The 20,213-nt window shown below is 34.8% G+C and overlaps 4 protein-coding genes and 5 non-coding genes across 10 annotated transcripts in view; 5 read left to right on the forward strand and 4 right to left on the reverse strand.

Moving 5' to 3' along the window:
• Positions 1-14,436, forward strand: part of LOC105228353 (uncharacterized) — a 120,142-nt gene extending 105,706 nt beyond the window's left edge. For both annotated transcript variants that reach the window (XM_049453735.1, XM_049453736.1), the window contains 8 exons: positions 8,393-8,768; positions 11,003-11,181; positions 11,278-11,391; positions 11,448-11,630; positions 11,718-12,044; positions 12,147-12,249; positions 12,311-12,463; positions 12,538-14,436. In XM_049453735.1, the coding sequence (XP_049309692.1) occupies positions 8,393-8,768; positions 11,003-11,181; positions 11,278-11,391; positions 11,448-11,630; positions 11,718-12,044; positions 12,147-12,249; positions 12,311-12,463; positions 12,538-13,974 (2,872 nt within the window). In that variant the 3' untranslated portion in view covers positions 13,975-14,436. The remainder of the gene's footprint in view (positions 1-8,392; positions 8,769-11,002; positions 11,182-11,277; positions 11,392-11,447; positions 11,631-11,717; positions 12,045-12,146; positions 12,250-12,310; positions 12,464-12,537) is intronic.
• LOC105228465 (alpha-tocopherol transfer protein-like) overlaps positions 1-20,213 on the forward strand; it is a 91,751-nt gene that overhangs the window by 26,398 nt on the left and 45,140 nt on the right. The window lies entirely within an intron of this gene.
• On the forward strand, positions 1,649-2,187 carry LOC105228346 (lysozyme E-like). The gene has a single exon (XM_011208148.4). The coding sequence runs from the start codon at positions 1,698-1,700 to the stop codon at positions 2,121-2,123; it is 426 nt and encodes a 141-aa protein (XP_011206450.2). The 5' UTR covers positions 1,649-1,697; the 3' UTR covers positions 2,124-2,187.
• On the reverse strand, positions 2,837-3,336 carry LOC105228345 (lysozyme 1). Its single transcript, XM_011208147.3, has one exon. The coding sequence runs from the start codon at positions 3,311-3,313 to the stop codon at positions 2,888-2,890; it is 426 nt and encodes a 141-aa protein (XP_011206449.2). The 5' UTR covers positions 3,314-3,336; the 3' UTR covers positions 2,837-2,887.
• Trnae-uuc (transfer RNA glutamic acid (anticodon UUC)) lies at positions 4,479-4,550 on the reverse strand. The gene has a single exon. It is a non-coding gene; the product is annotated as a tRNA-Glu (tRNA).
• Trnad-guc (transfer RNA aspartic acid (anticodon GUC)) lies at positions 7,095-7,166 on the forward strand. Its single transcript has one exon. It is a non-coding gene; the product is annotated as a tRNA-Asp (tRNA).
• On the forward strand, positions 9,070-9,141 carry Trnae-cuc (transfer RNA glutamic acid (anticodon CUC)). The gene has a single exon. It is a non-coding gene; the product is annotated as a tRNA-Glu (tRNA).
• Trnae-cuc (transfer RNA glutamic acid (anticodon CUC)) lies at positions 10,172-10,243 on the reverse strand. Its single transcript has one exon. It is a non-coding gene; the product is annotated as a tRNA-Glu (tRNA).
• Positions 10,734-10,805, reverse strand: Trnad-guc (transfer RNA aspartic acid (anticodon GUC)). Its single transcript has one exon. It is a non-coding gene; the product is annotated as a tRNA-Asp (tRNA).

Consider the following 20,213-nt stretch of genomic DNA (forward strand, 5'->3'; position numbering starts at 1 on the left):
TATGGGGTGCAAAAACCCCCGAAATTCTAGAGAATAAATGTTAAGTTTTTTATATGTTCAAGGTAAAGTTTAAGCAGTAAAAATAATGGTTTATTTGTTCTACCCCAAAAATTTAATTTTTTTCAGTTGAAGAAAATAAATAAAGAATAATTGTCATGGTGCATTATAGTATGAAACAATAAAGAATAGTATTAAAAAATACACATAGGCAACACTAACTATTTTTATCTTTCTTATTTCCTTTTTAAAATAATCAAAAATTTCAATAGAAAACCCTAGAAACCAGAAAATTTTTTTGCGCGTATGCTTCTGGTACTTTATTATACAAAAATTATCGTTGTGTTTTTTTTATAATACAAAAAAAAGTATAAAGAATAAAAAATAATATTAAATTATCAAATAATTCTTCGAAAATGCTACAAAAATGTTGATTTCTCTACATTTTGTTATCGATTAACTAACATCATTAATACATAATTGACTATCATCAACATTTGATATCAAATTAATAACTTTAATATCAACTTAACAGCATACATATGTAGATCCATATTGCTTATTTCACATTTTTATTTCATTAAAAATTTGAATTTTCACATTTTTCCAGCAATTATAGTCTGAAAGTGTATTTTTTGCCAACCCTACTTCCTATGCCATCCTTCTCTCCATCAAATCACGGAAAAAGCTAAACAATGCCATTTCACGAATTTACTTCTACACGCTTTTAAGCAATATATAACCATAAAGAAAATGAAATAAAACAATATTTCGCTTAAATTTCGCATAATTCATTGCTCACGCGACCAAACAGTGCGAGCATTGCCCACCGCTGCTCAGCCAAATTATGCACTTGTGTTCGTTCACGCCCATCGCGGCCATCGAAAGCAGTCATAAACACCCACCGTTGCCACCAACAACAGCCAAATGTTGCTAATATATTGTTGTTGTGTAGCGCCGATCAAATGAAATGCCGCGCCTCACGCTTCTCTCCGTTTGCGCACGCGTATGCTTCCTCTTTCTCAGCGCAATTACATGCCTAGGCATTTTGTAGTCGCATAGTCGAAAGCCGTTTTCAATTATCCACAACCCACCACCACATTGCCATTCAAACTGCACGCAAATATCGTGTGTAATGCGAAATATTTGCAAGTGAACTTCAATTGAAAGCCGCTCGTAATTGAATGTTGCTGCCACAGTAAAGCGTTACAATTACTTGCTGCAATTTGAATATGGGAATATACATACACTTTTTCGCAAGAGAAATTTCTGCAGAAAATTGCCACTGCGGTGCTCAGGCTACAACTGCTGTTTTATTGAACTAAATTCCCCCGTTATTTCATAATCAATGAGTACATAAAAAGAAAAACTGCACAAGAGACCCCTCATTGCAAAATCAATATCGGTTTATGTATGAAATAATAACATTACTTTGTAATGAATACAAATAAATATGCAGACTAAGATAAGGACTGATAGATAACAGTCTGTATACAGGGCGCTAATTAAGACTAAACGCTTTCTTCATCAATCAATCATCAATGACAGAATATATAATATAATAATCTTATCGCTTTACTCTCCACTCTATTCAGCGAAAGCATTTTACAGTATTACATTTTTGCACCAAATTTACTATTAAAGGCGCGCCAATTCTTCAGCTTAATCACTAGTTTCTTATAAACACTGAACGCATCAAAATGAAAGCTTTAGCCTGCCTCACTATCGCTTTGGCTTTGGCCGCTCCAGCCTTGAGCATAACTTTAGACCGCTGCCGTTTAGCGCGTGAGATGTCCCGCTTAGGTGTGCCCAGGGATCAATTGGCGCGCTGGGCTTGCATTGCTGAACACGAGAGCTCCTATCGCACCCATATTAAGGGCCCAACCAACTCCAACGGATCCAACGATTACGGTATCTTCCAGATCAACAACTACTACTGGTGCCAGCCCTCCAACGGTCGTTTCTCCCACAATGAATGCAAATTGAGCTGCGATGCTCTGTTGACCGATGACATTACCAACTCTGTGCGTTGCGCACGCAAAATCCAAGCACGACAGGGTTGGAAAGCTTGGGCCACCTGGAAGTACTGCAGTGGTACACTGCCCAGCATTGATTCATGCTTCTAAGCTTTGATAAACTGATGTTGGCTTGATAATGAATAAAATTAAATAGATGAAGAGAAAAAATATATTTTTACCGGCTAAAAATTGTTTATAGAAACCCGCACCGCGAACTCGAGGGGTTGCCGCTAAAAGGTATCACTGTAGTGGGTTGCCCTTCGAAACCCTTCGCAACAATTCGTTTGACCATGAAGTTAGGCTAGGTTAAAAGCTCGATCTTAAGAAGGATCTCACTTGGGCAGCTGTAGTACCGATGTAGTACCTATAAACATCTATACCATATACTGGATTATAGAACCCTTAGAGATCTGCAAAGCCCTTCGAGCCTATCAAAATTTCGTTGAGAGGGCTAATATAAGTTTTAGCTATGTCTTCTAGTTCGCCGAACGTAAGATTACCGAGATGTTTCAACCTCAGTCTTGCAAAGGATGAACAATGGAGGAGAAAATGTCTGGTTGTTTCCACCTCACCGGACAGTGTCCAGTAAGAACTCCTACAAATGCGACAATATGAACTTTTCTCAGGGTGCAGTAGGTCTCTTGTGTTCTATTCTAAAGCAGAAAGACCTCGCAGTCGCACAGGAACCAATCGTTAACCAGCGGCTGTCAAGCCCAAGCGAGCTCCAGTACTAGAATGCAAGACACCAATGGAGACCAAGAGGTTAATCTAACTGGTTACTAGAAAATAACCACAACGGTCCTTAGACAGCATTAACAAGGTTTATTTTTATCTAATTTATTATTAATATTCAAACAACAGTCTACGAAAACTTAAAAGCATGAGTCAATGCTGGGCAGTGTACCACTGCAGTACTTCCAGGTGGACCAAGCTGTCCAACCCTGTTGTCCTTGGATCTTGCGTGCGCAACGCACAGAGTCGGTAATGTTATCGGTCAACAGAGCATCGCAGCTCAATTTGCATTCATTGTAGGAGAAACGACCGCTGGCAGGCTGGCACCAGTAGTAGTTGTTGATCTGGAAGATACCGTAATCGTTGGAACCGTTAGAGTTGGTTGGGCCTGTAACACCGGTGCGATAGGAGCTCTCGTGTTCAGCAATGCAAGTCCAACGTGCTAATTGATCCTTTGGTACACCTAAGTTGTACATCTCAACAGCTAAGGAGCAACGGGTGAATGTTTTGCCGAAAGCTGGAGCGGCCAAAGCCAAAGCGAGAACGAAGAAGGCTAAAACTTTCATTTTGTTTGCGTGGTGCGTTATCTGTAAACAGTAAACTTATGTCTATGTAGAGAAAAGAATTCCGCTTTTATAGTAAATTTGTTGCAAAAAAAACCAAATGATAAGAAAACGTGTACATTGATTATAGTATCACACCTGAGTGTTTGGTAAGTGTCTTAATTAAAATTCGATAGTTCGATTATATAGAGTGTTGGTATATGTATGGTAATCTTGAAAGCTCATCGCCTACGCATATACATACATATATAATTGTACATTTATTTATGCTCAGAAATATGAAATTTATTTTTGCAAAGTAAGTATATATATTTACTTCCAGAAAGTGCTATATCTTTACTCAGGAAAAACCCTTAGTGTGGCTAAATTTTTTATACCCTTCATCTATGTACTCTGGATTTCAAATACCTATTTTACTGTTTTTTGAATTTATGCTGTTTCTCTGGCATACAATTTTGCCGAAAACAGCGTAGAAACTATGGCATCTCAAAAGATATTATTTAATCAGAAATTATCCAATTTTTAAATCAAAAACAAACTTACTCGATTTGAGCTCACAAATATTTTCTTTAAGTGTAAAAGAAACTAATTAAAAATAATGTAACTTAAACTAATTTATTTGCTAGTCCATCGTGATAACCTAAAATTAGAAATTGGCAATACTAAAAAACACGTAGACCTTCGAAAATACTTGTAGTTTTAGGCGGTCAATATGAAATGCTCACAACAGTTCAGTTCGTAGTTTTCGCGTTGTTGGAACAACTTTGCTACAACCGGCTTTTCAATCCTTGTTTAGCGGCAAACGAATTTTGAAATTTCATATAATCAGTTCGTTGGACTGGTTTTGCTGAACATGAGAGCATTTTCCGGACAGCAGCTGTCGGGCGAACAAACAAAGATGATTACCATGGTTATAGAACATTCCAGATTAACAGTAGATATTAAACATCCATGCATATATTTAATAGAATACATACATACATACATACAATATTTAATAATTTCGTAAATTTTTTTATCTTCAAAATGGTGTCTTTTATTATTTTAAATTGGGCCTTAAAGCGAAAAAATTATTAAAATTTGAATTGAACAGTTATTTCTTACTTGAAAGTACTATATACAATATAATTACAAACATTAATGTTTCAAAAGAGTTTAAAAAAAGTTCTTCCCATACCGGGAATCGAACCCGGGCCTTCTGGGTGAAAGCCAGATATCCTAGCCACTAGACCATATGGGATATATGAAACCCCTTGTTACCGAATTATTTTATCTGTTAGCAACACGCTGTATTGTTAACAGTTTCTTGTCCATGATTAATTCGTTAACAGAAAACTATTAATCATTGCAGAGAATGTTTAATCATTAGCTGTTATTAACCATGGTACTGTTGCGTATCATTGACTGTTATTGTCTAAGGTGCTGTTCCATATCAATAGCTGTTATTACCAATGGTACTGTTGCGTACATATAGTGGAGCTGTTGCGTGCATATAGTATTACAGGCTTTTAACAGCCAATCCATTAGAGAATTTACTGACTTGCGACTTTGACAATAATTTTAAATTTCTTTTTGCGATATACATATGTATGTACATATGTATCAATATATGTATATGTATGAATGTATGAATATTTAAAAGGGTATTCCAGTTTATACAAACAACAAAAATATATAAAAAATATGATATACATATAAGAATTAATATTTAAAAGTACATTGAACCTATTGAATGTTGTAATTTAAACGCAATTAATATTAAAAACTAATATTTATATGCAAACACAAACTGTTTTACTTATACTATGAATTATTGGAATATACGCCCAGCAATGATAATAAAAAAGTATGCTTTTTGTATGAGAGTCACGTGCATGGGCGATAATTGCTGTTGCCACATATACAGCATATGAAATTGTTGCAATAAAAATGAAGGCAAGAAAGGCTTGGGTAGGTAAAAGCTTACGCTGACATTTCCATAAAAACATACGAACGTACATATGTATGTACATATAAATATTTTAAAGGAAAATTTTATTACGAAGAAAGGCCAGCCATGAAATTCAAGGAAAATTTAATAATGAAATATGAGCAGAGCTGCAAGTTTGCATACTAAAATGGTCGGAGCTGAATTAAAGGAATTCTTTTAAATAAGTTAACTATAAATATAGAAGTAAAAAATTACTTAAAAACCCATAAATTCAGGTTATATGTTATTGCCTTAAGCCTTAAGAGCCGCAGATATGTTAAGAACGCTTGCTTATAAATGTACTGACACCTAGAACAATGCAATGTTTAATATGGGTAAGCGTAAAAATGCGTGTCTGATTGCTATCGAGCGATTGCTGACAACAACAAGCGCATAATAATTTTACGACTTAATAAAAAATTATGATGGATGACAATGCTTTGGAAATATTAATAGAGAGGCACAAATTATTGTATTGATCAAAGAATAATACGTAAAAGCATCAAAAACTACCGCCAAAACGACTTCGCTTGGACTATGTTAAAAGCAAACACCAGTAGACTATACAGCAAATTAAAGCGGTGAAGCATTGTTGCACCAACAACGCTGCGATTGACCAATCGTTCACTTTTTTCCAACTCTTCAGGCTCAATTCTTTTGTATCTCTTTCATTGTATGCATTTCTACACTGCTTTTGTTGTCACCAGCTAGTGTAGTGTAGTCACGGAACGCAGCCGTCACCTGTTGCTGATGGAATTCCGATTAACGCCTACAGAACCGCATGTCTGGCTTTTCATTCAACAGTTTGTGTGGGTAAAATTTTATATTACAATCGCGTTTTCATGTATTTTTTTACTCGCAATTGTTCTTATTGGCCTTTTCAGTTTTTTTTTTTTGTGGCAGGGAGTCAATAATAAACCGTAAAGCTTTGGGTTAACTGTCATAATCAGCGCATTGGAATTCAAAGTTTTGTCAGAGCGGAAACATACTCAACGTAAATACATATTAACAGTCAATAAGATACCGTTGTGCAAAATATAATATATGAATATGTACGTATGGTATTAGGGTGGGTCAAAAAGGCGAATGTTTTTTTTCGCTTCGTACTCTGAAAAATTGGTTGTTAGATACTTTTAATAAAGTCTCTCTAAGCAAGAGCTCTTGATAGTAACGGCGGAAGGTCCTTCGCCTGATGGTTTTCAATTATTTTTCTTATTATCAGATAGCAAAATTGGTATCTGGCTTCCAACTACTTGAAAAAATATTTCGTTTTGCGGAATTTGTAAGAAATTAAATAAAAAAAAAATATTAAATTTTTTCCACCCACCCTAATATATATTCATTACCTAGAAATTTATATCTCGCTTCCACCTACTTGAAAAAAGTGGCTTTTCATTTTGTGGATTTTGTAAAAAATTAAGTTAAAAACATTACTTGTTATTTTTGACCCACCCTAACATATATGCATTACATAGAAAAATGTATATCTTCCAACTCCTTGAATTTTTTTTTTATAAAAATTAGCATTTGTTATTTATTGACAAAGGCTTGATTGCTCTATCGAAAAAATTTAGTAAATATTTATTATTTTTTCTAAAAGATGTTGGAAAATTGGTACAATACCTTAAAAATAATGAAATCCTCGAAAACTCGTATATACATACATACATATATGCATAAGTATACATACATATGTGTTTTAACTCTTATATTTACTGTAGCTGTTGTACTGTTATCCTTTTCTTTCTCACATTATCTATTTGTTTAAGGACTCTTGTCACCTAACTCACCCTTTAAGCGAAAAAAGGATAACGGTCCTCGGTAGTATAGTGGTCAGTATCCCCGCCTGTCACGCGGGAGACCGGGGTTCGATTCCCCGCCGGGGAGGTAACCTTCTTCTTGGTTAGCCACACTTTTTTTTTGAAAATTACAAGGGAAAATTTTGTTTTTTTTTATATAGAGCGGGTTATTTAACATAACTAAAAATGATAACATATAACCAAAATCAATGTTTTAATTTCATGTTTTGCAGAAAAGAATTTAAGAAAAACAAGAAATTACTTTAGTTGACTTCTTAGTAGCGCCTACTGTTAAGCCAATATCAGAATAGCTTGAGAATACTTTCTTGCTATTTATCATGAATATTTTAATATGTAATGTAACTTGATAAAAAATATCATAAAATAAATTTAAAAACTTTAAGATTTATGATTTTTTTTAATTTTACATATGTACATATACATATGTATGTGACATGTATAGCTATAGGCTACACAAATAAAGTCCTCAATTTACTAATAATTTTAGTTTATACACATATAAGATAAAAAAAATTCATTCACACCTCTTAATTAAACACACAATTACGCCCAACACAATTGACAAGTGAATGAAAATTTATTGAAATAACAATATATTTCCCGCTGTCCATTTAGTGTCATTTTAATGGTCATTTTCCGCCACCCAAGCAAGCTTAGAGCATGTGGGCATTGAAGACAGCAAAACTCAAAAGTTAATAGCGAAGAACATAAATCGCAAGTTATGCTGAAAAAATCATACACGAGTTGTAAAACAAGTTTCAAGACAACTGAAAAATGAGCTGACAATATGTTGCATGCGTTTGCGATTGCGGACAGCACAAACAGACAATAACATGTTCATTATTTTCACATATGAAATGGAAGGTAGTAATGTCAGCGGGCACAGGATAAGCAGAAAGTAGCGACATTAAAGTGAAAACAAATTAAGCGCTTGCAACGAAACGCATGGCGCCTGCATGCAAGTGTATGCGCATTAATCAATCCACGAAATTGAGGTGCGAGACAAGCACACCCCTAACGGGTCACAAACCAAAGTTCAATAAGTTTTTAGCGAAATGTGACAGCCAAATTTGCAGTTGGTTGAGAGTTACGCCTGCGCAAACACACATCACCTTCGCTAGATAGCCTAACCTGTATGTCATATAATTTATAAACAATTTTTCCAGCATTCATTTGAAAGTTTTCCGCTTTTAGATTTAGTTAGTTTTTTTAGTTTTTCATTTCCACAAAATTTCCAAAAATCACTTCATTAATAATAAATAATCATTTTCTATTTGCCATTTCTGCTTACAGTGACATCTCCGCCTATTATCAGCAACGTTACGCGCCCACCGCACAGCAGCAACAACCACCACAGTTGGAGTCGCAACAAAAACTCCATCACACACATCATCGGCCGCCACATAATCGTTTAAACGGTTATCCAATGGCACCGAGCGTCTGTCAAAATTCACCGAAATTAACGGCAGCCGCTGCGCATAGCGCCACCATGACCAACACAACGCTGATAGGTGGTGCAGGAGCTGGTGGTGTTGGCGCCGCCACAACCATCTCCGCGCCATCAATCACACAGAAGAGCAATTATGGTGGCAGTAGCATCAATGGCTCCATGGCTTCATACAAAATGTCAAGTTCGGAGAATAGCTGGTCGCAGCCTGTTTTCAACAAGGTGTGTACAAGTGCAGAATCTCTATTTCTAGGCTATACACTTTCCATTATATTTATCGTAAACTAAATGTTTAAGTGTTGACTGGTGAAAAGCTAATATTAGTCATGCACTTTTGAATTACAGCGCTAGAGATATATTTAACATTTAGTGGAATACTGTTAAAAACTTAGTTAGTTACAGCTGTTAGTTAACAGATTTTAATAATGTGAGCGATTCAAAATAAATGTGGGGAGCTGTTAGTTGAAATGCCATTTGATGAAGTGGTGATTATAAAGCACACTGTTCAAAATAAAGTAAGGACTCCCGTATTGTCTAGTGGTTAGGATATCCGGCTCTCACCCGGAAGGCCCGGGTTCGATTCCCGGTACGGGAAATTTTATTTTTTAATTTTCAGTAGAAATAATTGTTTTAATTTTTTTTTTAACAATTCTTAATATAGAAAAACAATGAGAAAACTTTTAATAAATAATTAAAGCTTAAATAATTAGTATTTCGTCGAATGACCGTTGCTGGATAATACAGCTGCTAGTCTGCTAGGCATGGAGTCCGCCAAACGCTTGCATTTCTCGATATTAATGACCATTCAAGCCTTCTTCCCAACATTCTTACAGCTTCCTTGACCTCTGCCCAAAGATTCTCAATCGGATTAAGGCCCGATGACTAAGCCAGCCAACCCGTAACCTCAACTATATTTAGAGCAAACCAATTTTGCCAACCTGCTGGTATGCTTGAGGTCGTTAACTTGTTATCGTCCGTGAAGCAGACATATTTAAGATCAAATGAAGCGTCTACTGATCTCCGCACATGCTGTTGGCGTCCTCGGCAACCAGATAAAACAATTTTTGTTTCTTTCGGCTACGCATGCAGCTGCTCTTCAGCAAATTGAACTCTGGCCTGCACATGCCGCGCTTTAAGTAATGACACCTTTCTTGAAATCGATAGAGTTTAGCTGTTATCAACTTGGTACTTATTGTGGAAGCAGCAAAACTAAGATTTAACTCATCTTTAATTATTTTTGAGGTATAAAATAGCTTTTCTCGGGCCAAATCCACAACTTTCCTCAACTGTGTCGCGAAAGAGCTTCTTTTTGTTCCATTGTTTCGGTATTTGGTTTCCATTTTTTTGCATTCGCAGTCATTTTGGCAGAACATCCGAACAAATCTTCGATAAACTTGTAAGATTTTTCTTCTGTCAACAATTTTTTAATGAGAAAATATGTTTTAAAACTGAAAGAACGTTGTATTCACTAAAACTTTGAAGTTATAGAAATTATATGAATTGTATTCTAATGGCCTGATATTTTCTAAATTATTAATAACTTTTTTTTATTTTTTTTTTCGAATTATTCTAACGATAATTAAAAGAGTTTCAAATTATAATTATTAAAATTACAAAAAATAAATTTCCCGTACCGGGAATCGAACCCGGGCCTTCCGGGTGAGAGCCGGATATCCTAACCACTAGACAATACGGGACTGTTAAGCTACGAATGTCAAATGACAAATCTCAAATAATTGATAATTTATTTATCTACTCAAGACAATTTTCTCAATTATGTTTAGCAGCCATATATCGGTTAAGTTCTAATTAAGAAAAGGTTATGTACCGAAGGAAATAGTATTGGCTAGGGTAACCAGAACTTAATTGACAGAAGGCTGCTAAGCAAATATTGAGAAAGCGGTACTTAGTCAGATTGGTTAGCTAATAACAAGTACAAAACAAAGAACTCTTTATAACCTACAAATTATCCACGGTATATTAGAATAGAAATTCTAAAATATGCAAATTGCTCCTCGCATAGCTCAAATATATTTTCGAAATGAGAAAAACCGAAACACATTTCTTTTTCTGACATCTTACAAAATTCCTAAACTACATTTGAGATCATTTCTGTTTCTTTTCAACTCAATATTCAAGATCATTTATCTTACAAAATTCTCAATAAAGAAAAAAAATTTTATATATCTCCCCGACGGGGAATTGAACCCCGGTCTCCCGCGTGACAGGCGGGGATACTGACCACTATACTATCGAGGACGTTGTGTTCAGTCTACACAAAGCATGTTTTCTGCTAAACACTTATGTTTTCCCTACACAATTTTAAATAGCAGATTTATGCATATAACAGAAAAGCGACTAGTCTGCGAAAAACATGTTAAAATTAAATAATATTATTTTTTAATAATTATTGCATCTATTATTGGCTGTTTTAAATATAATTCTTATCTCCACAGGAGAACCAACGACCTCCAGTTTATAACCCCGAGGATTATGTGCAATCGTTAAAAAAATTTGGCAAAAGACAGAGTGGTCAAAATGTGCGTTCTATATACGATAACAACAGCGAGACTACAGCTAAAGAAGAAAACAGTCACAAATCGACGACGTTACCACATAAACATGCGGAATACAAGTAAATATATGTTTCATATTTATAACTTTAAATTTTATTTAATTACATATGTAATAAAAATATTTTTTCAAATATTATTATCTGTATCACCCTTAGAAGTCCCATACCGGCAGCGCCTGAAAGTGAAGGCGAGATGTCCTTACGACAGTTTGCCTCGGTCACTGATTTACTCATAAAACTACGCGCGGATTTACGCGTCTCTTTTCCAAGGTATGCTATTAATGTTTTTTTTTATACATTTTCTGTAAACATTTTTTTGCTCACAGCTTTGTGCAGGAGTTCGTGGCCACACCTTCCGACGGCATAAGTCTATTACTCGAGGTGCTACGCGCTATACAACTCTCGCAGTCGAGCAATGCCGCTGTGCCACCGAATCAAAGTACTGCCTCCATGCCACGAAATCCGCAATCGTATCAACGGCGCGCTTTACTTGACGAACTGGCTTGTCTGTAAGTCAACTAAATTCCTCGCCTCTCTTCGCTTTATAGATTCTGGTTAAACATTTGCGATATTTATGTATTTCTTTCCTTGCATAGACAATGTCTCAGCATTTGCTGCTCCCGTTCATTGGACGCGACCGCGCGTTTGGGCACAACGCCTGTCGGCCTGATGCCATTGGCTTCCTCGGCGACTGGTCAGGGCATACGTGCACGCATTTTGGCCATGCAATTAATGTCTGCCGCGTGCGATAAAACGGCGTTGGGTCATGGTTCACAAAAATCAGTCACAGCCGGCCATACGGCCGTCTCGGAGGCTATGTCGACGTTACGTTTGCGCTGCAGTGAGCCGGTACGTTTTCGCCTGCTTGTGGGTATGCTGAACAGTGGCGGTGGTTCGGGTGAACTGCAAGCGGTGGGCGTCAAGTAAGTTTGGCATGAAAGCAATCTTTATTTATTATTTTGAAAAATCATCTTTCTAATTTAAGAAAAATAATACCGTTATGCTATACAAAATTTATTTCTCAGATTTATTAATTCCTTTTTGGAGAGTTCTGAAAATCTACAGCAACGTTTATATCTACAAGCGGAACTATTCCAGGCCGGTTTTGAGCCAGGTTGTCTAGCAAAGGTGAGGCAGGCTTTACACCATTCCTTTATGAACAATTTTATAATACAATAAATTTCCTTAGACCATATCACCCGCCTCATCCTGGGTGGAAAATTTGCGTAACGAGATCAAACGGTTCCACGAGTTGTACGTGGATGTTGACAAAATGATCACACAAGCGCGAGAAGCCGACCGCGTGCGTAGTCAAATGGTGATACTGGAGCGAAGAGTGCAGGTAAGCAGAACCCACTTAAAATCATATGAAGTTAGGTTTATCTCACCCACAACATCACCTTAAATTTGTTTTAGATTCTACACGAGGAGAAAACAGTGCTAACGTCAATGGAGCGTCGTTTGCAAGAGCGTTGTGCCGAATTACAGCGCGAAATCTTCCGCCTGCAAGGTGCTCAGAATGAAAACACCTTCAAGTCCCTGGATAAGCAACCGGTGGCATTACCACGTCATGTGCCGCCCGGTAAAAATGAGAGCGAGCATGAGGATGAGGGTATCAGCAGTTCAGAGACGGGTCCCTCACTCAGTCCAGTGCCCATATTGGTTTTGCCGCAGAAATCCAGCGCTTCCCTAATAGCCAAGCAGCATCACAAAAACAAATCCAAATCACCGGATAACTCAACGGGAGATAGTGGCGCTGCCACCGGCACAGCTACCACCATTGAGGACGTCATGCAAGAGCTGGATCAGGTCGTTAGCGAGGCAGAGAAACAGATAACAACACAACAACTGCAGCAACAAAAACACCAAATCAAGCAACAATTCAGTCAAACCAAAGTTGCCAAGGAAAAGGATATAGTGCCGGTCAATATAGTGCCACAGCCACCGCGCAAATCGCGTTCGCTCGCACATCTCGTCTCACAGGCCGATGGTTCCGAGTTGGATGGCTCCGAATATGGCATGCTGATGCTACAGAATCATGGTGATCCTGGCGCCGCTGAACGCGTTACGGCATTGCAAACATTTTTCGATGAAACCGACTATGATATGCCCGAAATCGACAAGCCATACAGCATAGAATCACCAGATATACCGGAGGTGAGCGCAAACACCACCGCCTACAATGCGAGCACCACACGTGAGCTACTCGACGTTATAATGGATGCTCGTCACAGTGATGACGATCCAACAATGAAAGCCTTTCGCGAGGCGAGCAATCAACATCAACATCAACACCAACACCAGCATCACCATCACAACAATAATGCTGCCATCAAACGCCAAAGCATGTCAGTGGCAGCACCACCACCACCGCCACCGCTACTAGCGAAGAAACCACAAGCGCCTGCGCAACATTTCAACGGTGTCTTCTTTATGACCGGCATGAATACGCCACAAAAGTACCCCAAACCGGATGTAACCGCCGCATTGCAAGCGCGACGCGTCACCAAGAATGTTGAGCGCTTAGAGGCGGCATTCGCTTCCACCAGCCCTGAAACGCTTTTGGATGGCAGCAGCGCAATGTCGCCGGCGGCGCAACAGGTGGTGCGTGAAAAATCGCGTAGCAATCAACAGATCTATTTTGGCAGTAATCCAGCGCTGCGTTTAAGTTGCGGCAGTAGCGCTGGTGGCGGCGCTGGCATTAGTGGCAATAATGTAACCGTCTTGATACAGCATAGCAATGCGGCACAGTCCACGCAACAGCCGGTCGGCAATGCGACAGCGATAAATATGCGCACGCGCTCCTGTACGCAAGGCTCAAAGGTGACCGATACACCATCGGGATTATACTGATTATGGTGAAAAAAATGTGGTGAAAAGATGAGGTGAAAAAATGTGGTAGAATGCGTGTGGTGTGTTGAATGGCAGTTTTATAATTGCCGGCATTTACTAGTGCATAATGTTGAGTTAGAGTCATTGAAGTCGATCACACTTTCCTCTTACGTTTTAGCATATTATTTTAGTAATTTGTATATAAAAATTCAGTAATTCGAAAACGTTACTCTATATATTAAGCGCAAACAAATTAGCTTAAAAAAATTCTTTAAAAAACAATAAGTTAGACAAATCCATAAAATTATATTTATATATTTGAATATAAAATTAAGTTACTTAAAGATTTAAATTATTTGGAATTTAAGTATAGTCTTTATAACTTTATAAGTTTAGTTTTAGTTGTTTGGAAGCGTTTATTTGTTTTAAATGTAAAGCAAGTAACTAAGAGGACAAAATCCAAACAAGATTATTGGAATTTGGCACTTTTTCATTTACGAAAATTATTATATTCAAACATTATTTGTTAAAAAAAATTTATCATAATTGTTTTCTTTTAACTAATGTAATTTTTTTATGAAACATTTTAATTAATATAGTTTTTTTTTTCAAAAAAAATTTTTGGCTGAAAAAAATTAAAAAAAAAATTATTCATAAAAAAGTTAAAAACGTGTATATAATTAATTTTTTGTTAAAAAAAATTTCAATATTGTTGTATTGGATAAAAATTAAAATATATATACATATATGTTTAAAAATGGTTTAATTGAAGGGAAAAGTTGAAAAGTTTTATTTATAAACAATTATGTATATGATTTTTTAATTCTTCCATAGCATGATAAGTCATAAAAACGTCAGAAAAAAACAAAAACAAAAAAGAAAATTATTAAAGAAAAAATTATAAATATAAAAAATTAATAATATAAACGTAATCAAAAATTTAATGTTTTTAGTTTTTGTTTATTTTTGTAAAATCAATTTTTTTCATTTCTTATTTTTTTCCTTATATTTTTATTTATTTCATTTTTGTTTCTATTTTTTATTTTTAATATATCAGATTTTATTTAAAATATAATATTTTTATTTTATGATTTTTAAAAAATAATTTATATAAACAAAATCAAAAATATTATTTTTGTACATAAAGCCGAATTTTTTATTAAAAATACAACATTTTTATTTTTTGATTATTTTTGTAATATTATTTTTTTTAATTTCTTACTTTTGTCCTTATACTTTTATTTATTTAATTTTTTGTTTTTAGTTTTAATTGTTTTTTATTTAAATTTTTTTATTTATTTATTTCTATCGTTGTTTTTAGTTATAATAGTAATAATAATAATAATAGCATATAGCCTCAATTTTAAAGTTATTTTTTTTAGTAAAACTTATTTTTTGTTGTATTTTTTATGACATTTAAGCCTAAATTACTTAAAAGATTTTTTTTATATTATTACTTACAAACACATATGTACATATATTTAATGGCTTACTGTTTTTACTTCATATGTAATAGTCAAATAGAACAAAAAATAGTAGTTCTTTTATACTTTTGAAATAGCATAATTATTAATTGTTACAAATTTCAATAAAAAATACTGTTGTAAATATTTATTCCAATAAGCAATAAAATGATATTTACGTAAGAAAACAATATTTAAAGAAATTTCATTTAGCTAATTTTTATACATACACATATAATAAGGTATTTGTAAAAATTCTATCCGCTCGTAGAGTTTTTAATAAGTACAATTCATTAAACTATGAAAAATAGAATTTTAACTTATGCTATTTTTGTTTGCAGTGGACTTATGCGCTTAATCTTATTTGTTGTATATATTAGACAGATTAACTGTATATAAGTACACTGTATGAACCTAAAACAGATATTTACAAATTAATCTTAATAATTATTAAGTATAAGCGAATTTAAAATGTTTAAAATTAATAAATAAATAATATGACTTAAAACAACATTTTTATTTTTGTTATGACATGATTATTTATTGGATATATTGGACAGAGGAACCTGAAAATATGTTATAGTGAATCGTAAATAATAAAAAACTCAATTTCGAATTTGTTAATTTTTACTAAAATCTCTTTACGCGATTACGTCATTTCGCTGTGTTCTCAATTGAAGTTATAATAACATTTTTTTTTATTTTAATCCATTGTGCAATAACATAGATTACATCTCCTAACTGTCAATATAGTAGACTTGTTATAAATAGCTTCAGCATTAGGCCCTTGCATTTGTTTTACCGTTATTTGTGGCATATTTACACAATTGCATCGCTGCCTTTCTATTATTTAATAATTAAGTGGATTTCATTGATTGACGAATCGTAACAATCGCACATTGTACACTCATTTAGAGCAAATGCTTTGTCCACATATCAACTCGTTTATAGCGAGACGACCCTGGGCGCACGAAGTCACGTGCACGTTTTTAGTAATTTATTTTCGTTTTTAATCGATTATAAAAGCATTTTGATTGGTTTGTATTATTTAGCAAATACAGGGTGAGGCAGTGAAGCATTCTAGAGAATGAACATCAATGTTGGGCTGTTTCTCACCAGTGATGTGTTGCTTAAGGTGAGTTTGTGTGCTTTGGTCAGTTGTGAGTGATTTTGGTTGAGGTTTGAATTGGATTGGTGTATGTTTTCTAAATAGCAACTGTATACAATTTTTAGTCATGAAAAAATTAAAATAAGTATAAAAAATAAAATTTAATGAGTTTTTTGGTCTAGGAAGGCTTACGCCATTTCAAAGCGTGTTAAGAGGTTACATGGATTTACGGGTTTCAAAATATCGATTTTTTTATTGTCTTATTATACACCACTAGAATATTGTCCTAAATTTTAATCTTGATGCGAGTAATAGCTTCGGAGATACAGACTTGAAAACTTCTGCTCTCGAGGTTAGCTCAGCGAAGTGCCCTGTCTTAAAATGCGTTTTTCTTGAAATTGTGTTTTTCAAGTCGATTTGCAAGATGAAATTTGAAAAAAATATCGCGAAATTTTCTTTTTTTGTAAAAATGTTAGGCAAAAATCCAATTTTCAGTTTTTTTCCTTCGTCCAAGTTCTAAGTTAAGTTTTTAACTAAAAGACGTATTTTTTCACTTTAAATTATCCTGTAAGGCGGAGGGGTTACCCGAATGACGTCGGAATTACCGGGTTTAAAATATTTTTTTTCCAAAAATTTCAAAATTTCATTTTTAATAGTGTATGTTTGAACCAATAAAAATTCTAATAAAATATTTAATTTTGTATATGAGAAAAGTTTGTTTTGAAAAAATGCTGTTTTTCAAGAAATGTATTCCAATAAGTTTCTGAATCAAAAACTTTAATCAAAATACAAAAAACCCTTATCTGATACATTAAAAGCAGTTTCTGTATCTAAGAATTTTAAACAAAATAAAAAATCCGTTAGCTGACTCATCAGTTTATTTTTTTTTTATAAGCAGTTGATCTGACAAGGTGTTCCGCCAATATAATTTTTTTTTTGTGCTCATTATGTATTTATATGGGCTTTTGTCTCTTAATAACAGCTTTTCTAGCTTTTTTTTTACAGCCGGCAAACATTATAACAGTTTCAATTGCATGCGACAAAATTGCATGACAGTTCGTTATGAAAAGCAGTTGCACCATTATTATTTTCCGCACACCTCGCTGAACCTGCATGCTTTTAGGTTTATTGCAACAACATTTAATTGAATAACAGTTGCATTTCGTATGTCATAAATGAAGATATTTGTATGAAAATACATACATACATACATACATCTGTATACATGACTTGAAAACTAAAGTAATTAGAAGTATTTAAAAAGAAAACAAGAAAAAAATATTTTTATTTATCACAAAGTAAAAAACAAAAATAAAATTAAAAAATAGTTAATAAGTAAAAATAAAATATAACGAAGTCAATTGTCAAATTGTTGCGGCGGTGTGTAAGACCCACTTTTGTGAAGAAATTCGACATGGTGAATTGTTTGGCGAATGCAGAACGAAATTGCGATTAGCAAACAAAAGTGACAGAATAGATTAAAAAGTAAGCCAAAAACGAGGGCCGATTGCGGCGTACAGTGTTTACTCAAGCAAAAGCAAATAGCATTTGAATAGAAACAAGCAATTGACTTTACAGCAAATTGAAAAAAAGCATAAAAAATTCTAAAGATTGGTGGATTACACAAGTAATTAATCACATGCTGACAATTGGATTTGGAACTACGAACATCTTCTACTCGTATGCTGCCTAAAGTGCAAGGTAGCGTAATAGTTGCTTTTAACCTTAAAACCGTTTAAAATACGGTTTACTAAACCATTATCCACTACCGACATCGTTTTTGCGCCTTAAATCGGCACATATTTACTTTTAGTTGCATACATTGTGACAAAAAAGTACCCGGATTGCAAATAAAACGCAAAATATTTAAATATTCATCACTATTTATTTTGTCACCTTTAAAGTAATACCCACCAGATGTCATACGCTTAAGCCAACGATTTTTCCAGTCCTCGAAACACTTTTCATAAGCATTTTTGGGTTGGCCTTCAGCTCCTTCAGCAAATATTGTTTTATCTCTTCGAGGGTTTTAACGGATTCCACGGAGCGTCATTTTCATTTTGGGGAATAAGAAAAAATCACACGAAACCAAATCTGCTCGATACGGTGGTTCATCCATGGTATTTTGCGTTTTGGGCCTTAAACTCGGTCACAATCGTACTCTTTTTGAAAAAAGGTCAGCTTTATTGGGAAGAGTCGAGCAAGAACGGGTTTCGAACAGACTCTATAAAGATGTCGATCTCTTTTGTAATATCTCTAACAGTTGCCTGACGATCTTCACGCACCATACCCTTCACTTTTTTAATTTTTCCATCAGTTGAAGAGGTCGAAAATTGTCCAGAATGAGGCATGTCTTCAACGATCTCTCGACCATCTTTGAAGACATTCACCACTCGAAGACTTGTGTTTTTGTTAAAACTGAATACGTAAGTCAACAGTCCCAACGATACCGCACACGAAATTTAGTTAGAAATACAAAATTTTAGACAAATTCTTTGTTCGATATTTTTATTCATTGTAAAAATCGCAACGCACTACTATCGACATAAGCAGCTGCTGTAAACAAACTGGTTGACAGATCACTTGAGGACAGTCATCATTTAGCCGGGAGATTTAATTACAATTTCCAGGTGCTTTTTGTGAAAGTGTCTGCATATATGCTTTTTAACCATTTCCAATTATAACAAGCACATTTACTACTTTTGCTACTTTTTGCAGCACCTGTCTGACGGAAGTGAACAAACTGACTCAGAAATATGGAATATCTTCCGTGGCAATGCTTGAAATAATGAAAAAATTATATTTCCAGTTTATTTTCTTTGGCTGCCATACAGCCAACGAAACAACCGATTTATTGAAGAAAAGTTTTTGGTGAGAACATAATCTTGCGTCGTGAGCCTGTGGCACGGTCACCAAGATCGTGCGATTTAACACTGCTTAAATCTTGCCTACGCAGATAAGCCTGCAATGATTAACAAATTGGAAGAGATTATTTGACGCGTTATTGATGACTTATGTACGTCCCCAATTCGTATAAAAAGTGTTAGAAAATTGTGTTTCTCGACTGGAATACAATCAACCGCGGGCGTCGCTTGCGCGAAGTCATATTTAAAACATAATGGCAAAACAATATCTTTATAATAAAGCTTAATTCTTTGTCATAATTTGAAATTCTTTGCCATAATATGAAATTATATGTGTTTTGTTTCTTTTCGAAAACCACCTATCTAAAAAAACACCCTTTAATAGTCACTTTTTCTCACTAAAATTATTTCCTCTGAACCACCTTAAGTTGATCTGTGTAAAGAAATGCAGCATATCCACTAAAAGCCAAATTTATAAAGGCCTAGAGCAACAAACATGTCTTTATTGTTTTGCGGAAAAAGTTCGCCGGCGAATAAGGGTAACATATCTTCACGGATACCATTTGAAGTAATGAAACATAATATTTCCCTCGCTCCTTACTTGTCCTTCATGAACCTGTCTGAAATGTAGCATAACTTCATTAAACATGTCAGGATATATTTCCACTGTAGAATGCTAGTTATTTGCGGGCGTCTGCTGCTAGAGGCTTTCACTAAAATATGTTTTTTAAGTCGATAAGGTTTCTATGTATTCTATTATACATAAATAAGTAGCGAAATGACCTCATTTGCATATTTCCTTCTATTTTGTTTCTCAAATTCCTT

The sequence above is a fragment of the Bactrocera dorsalis genome, chromosome 3, assembly GCF_023373825.1.
Source record: "Bactrocera dorsalis isolate Fly_Bdor chromosome 3, ASM2337382v1, whole genome shotgun sequence".
NCBI lineage: Eukaryota > Metazoa > Arthropoda > Insecta > Diptera > Tephritidae > Bactrocera > Bactrocera dorsalis.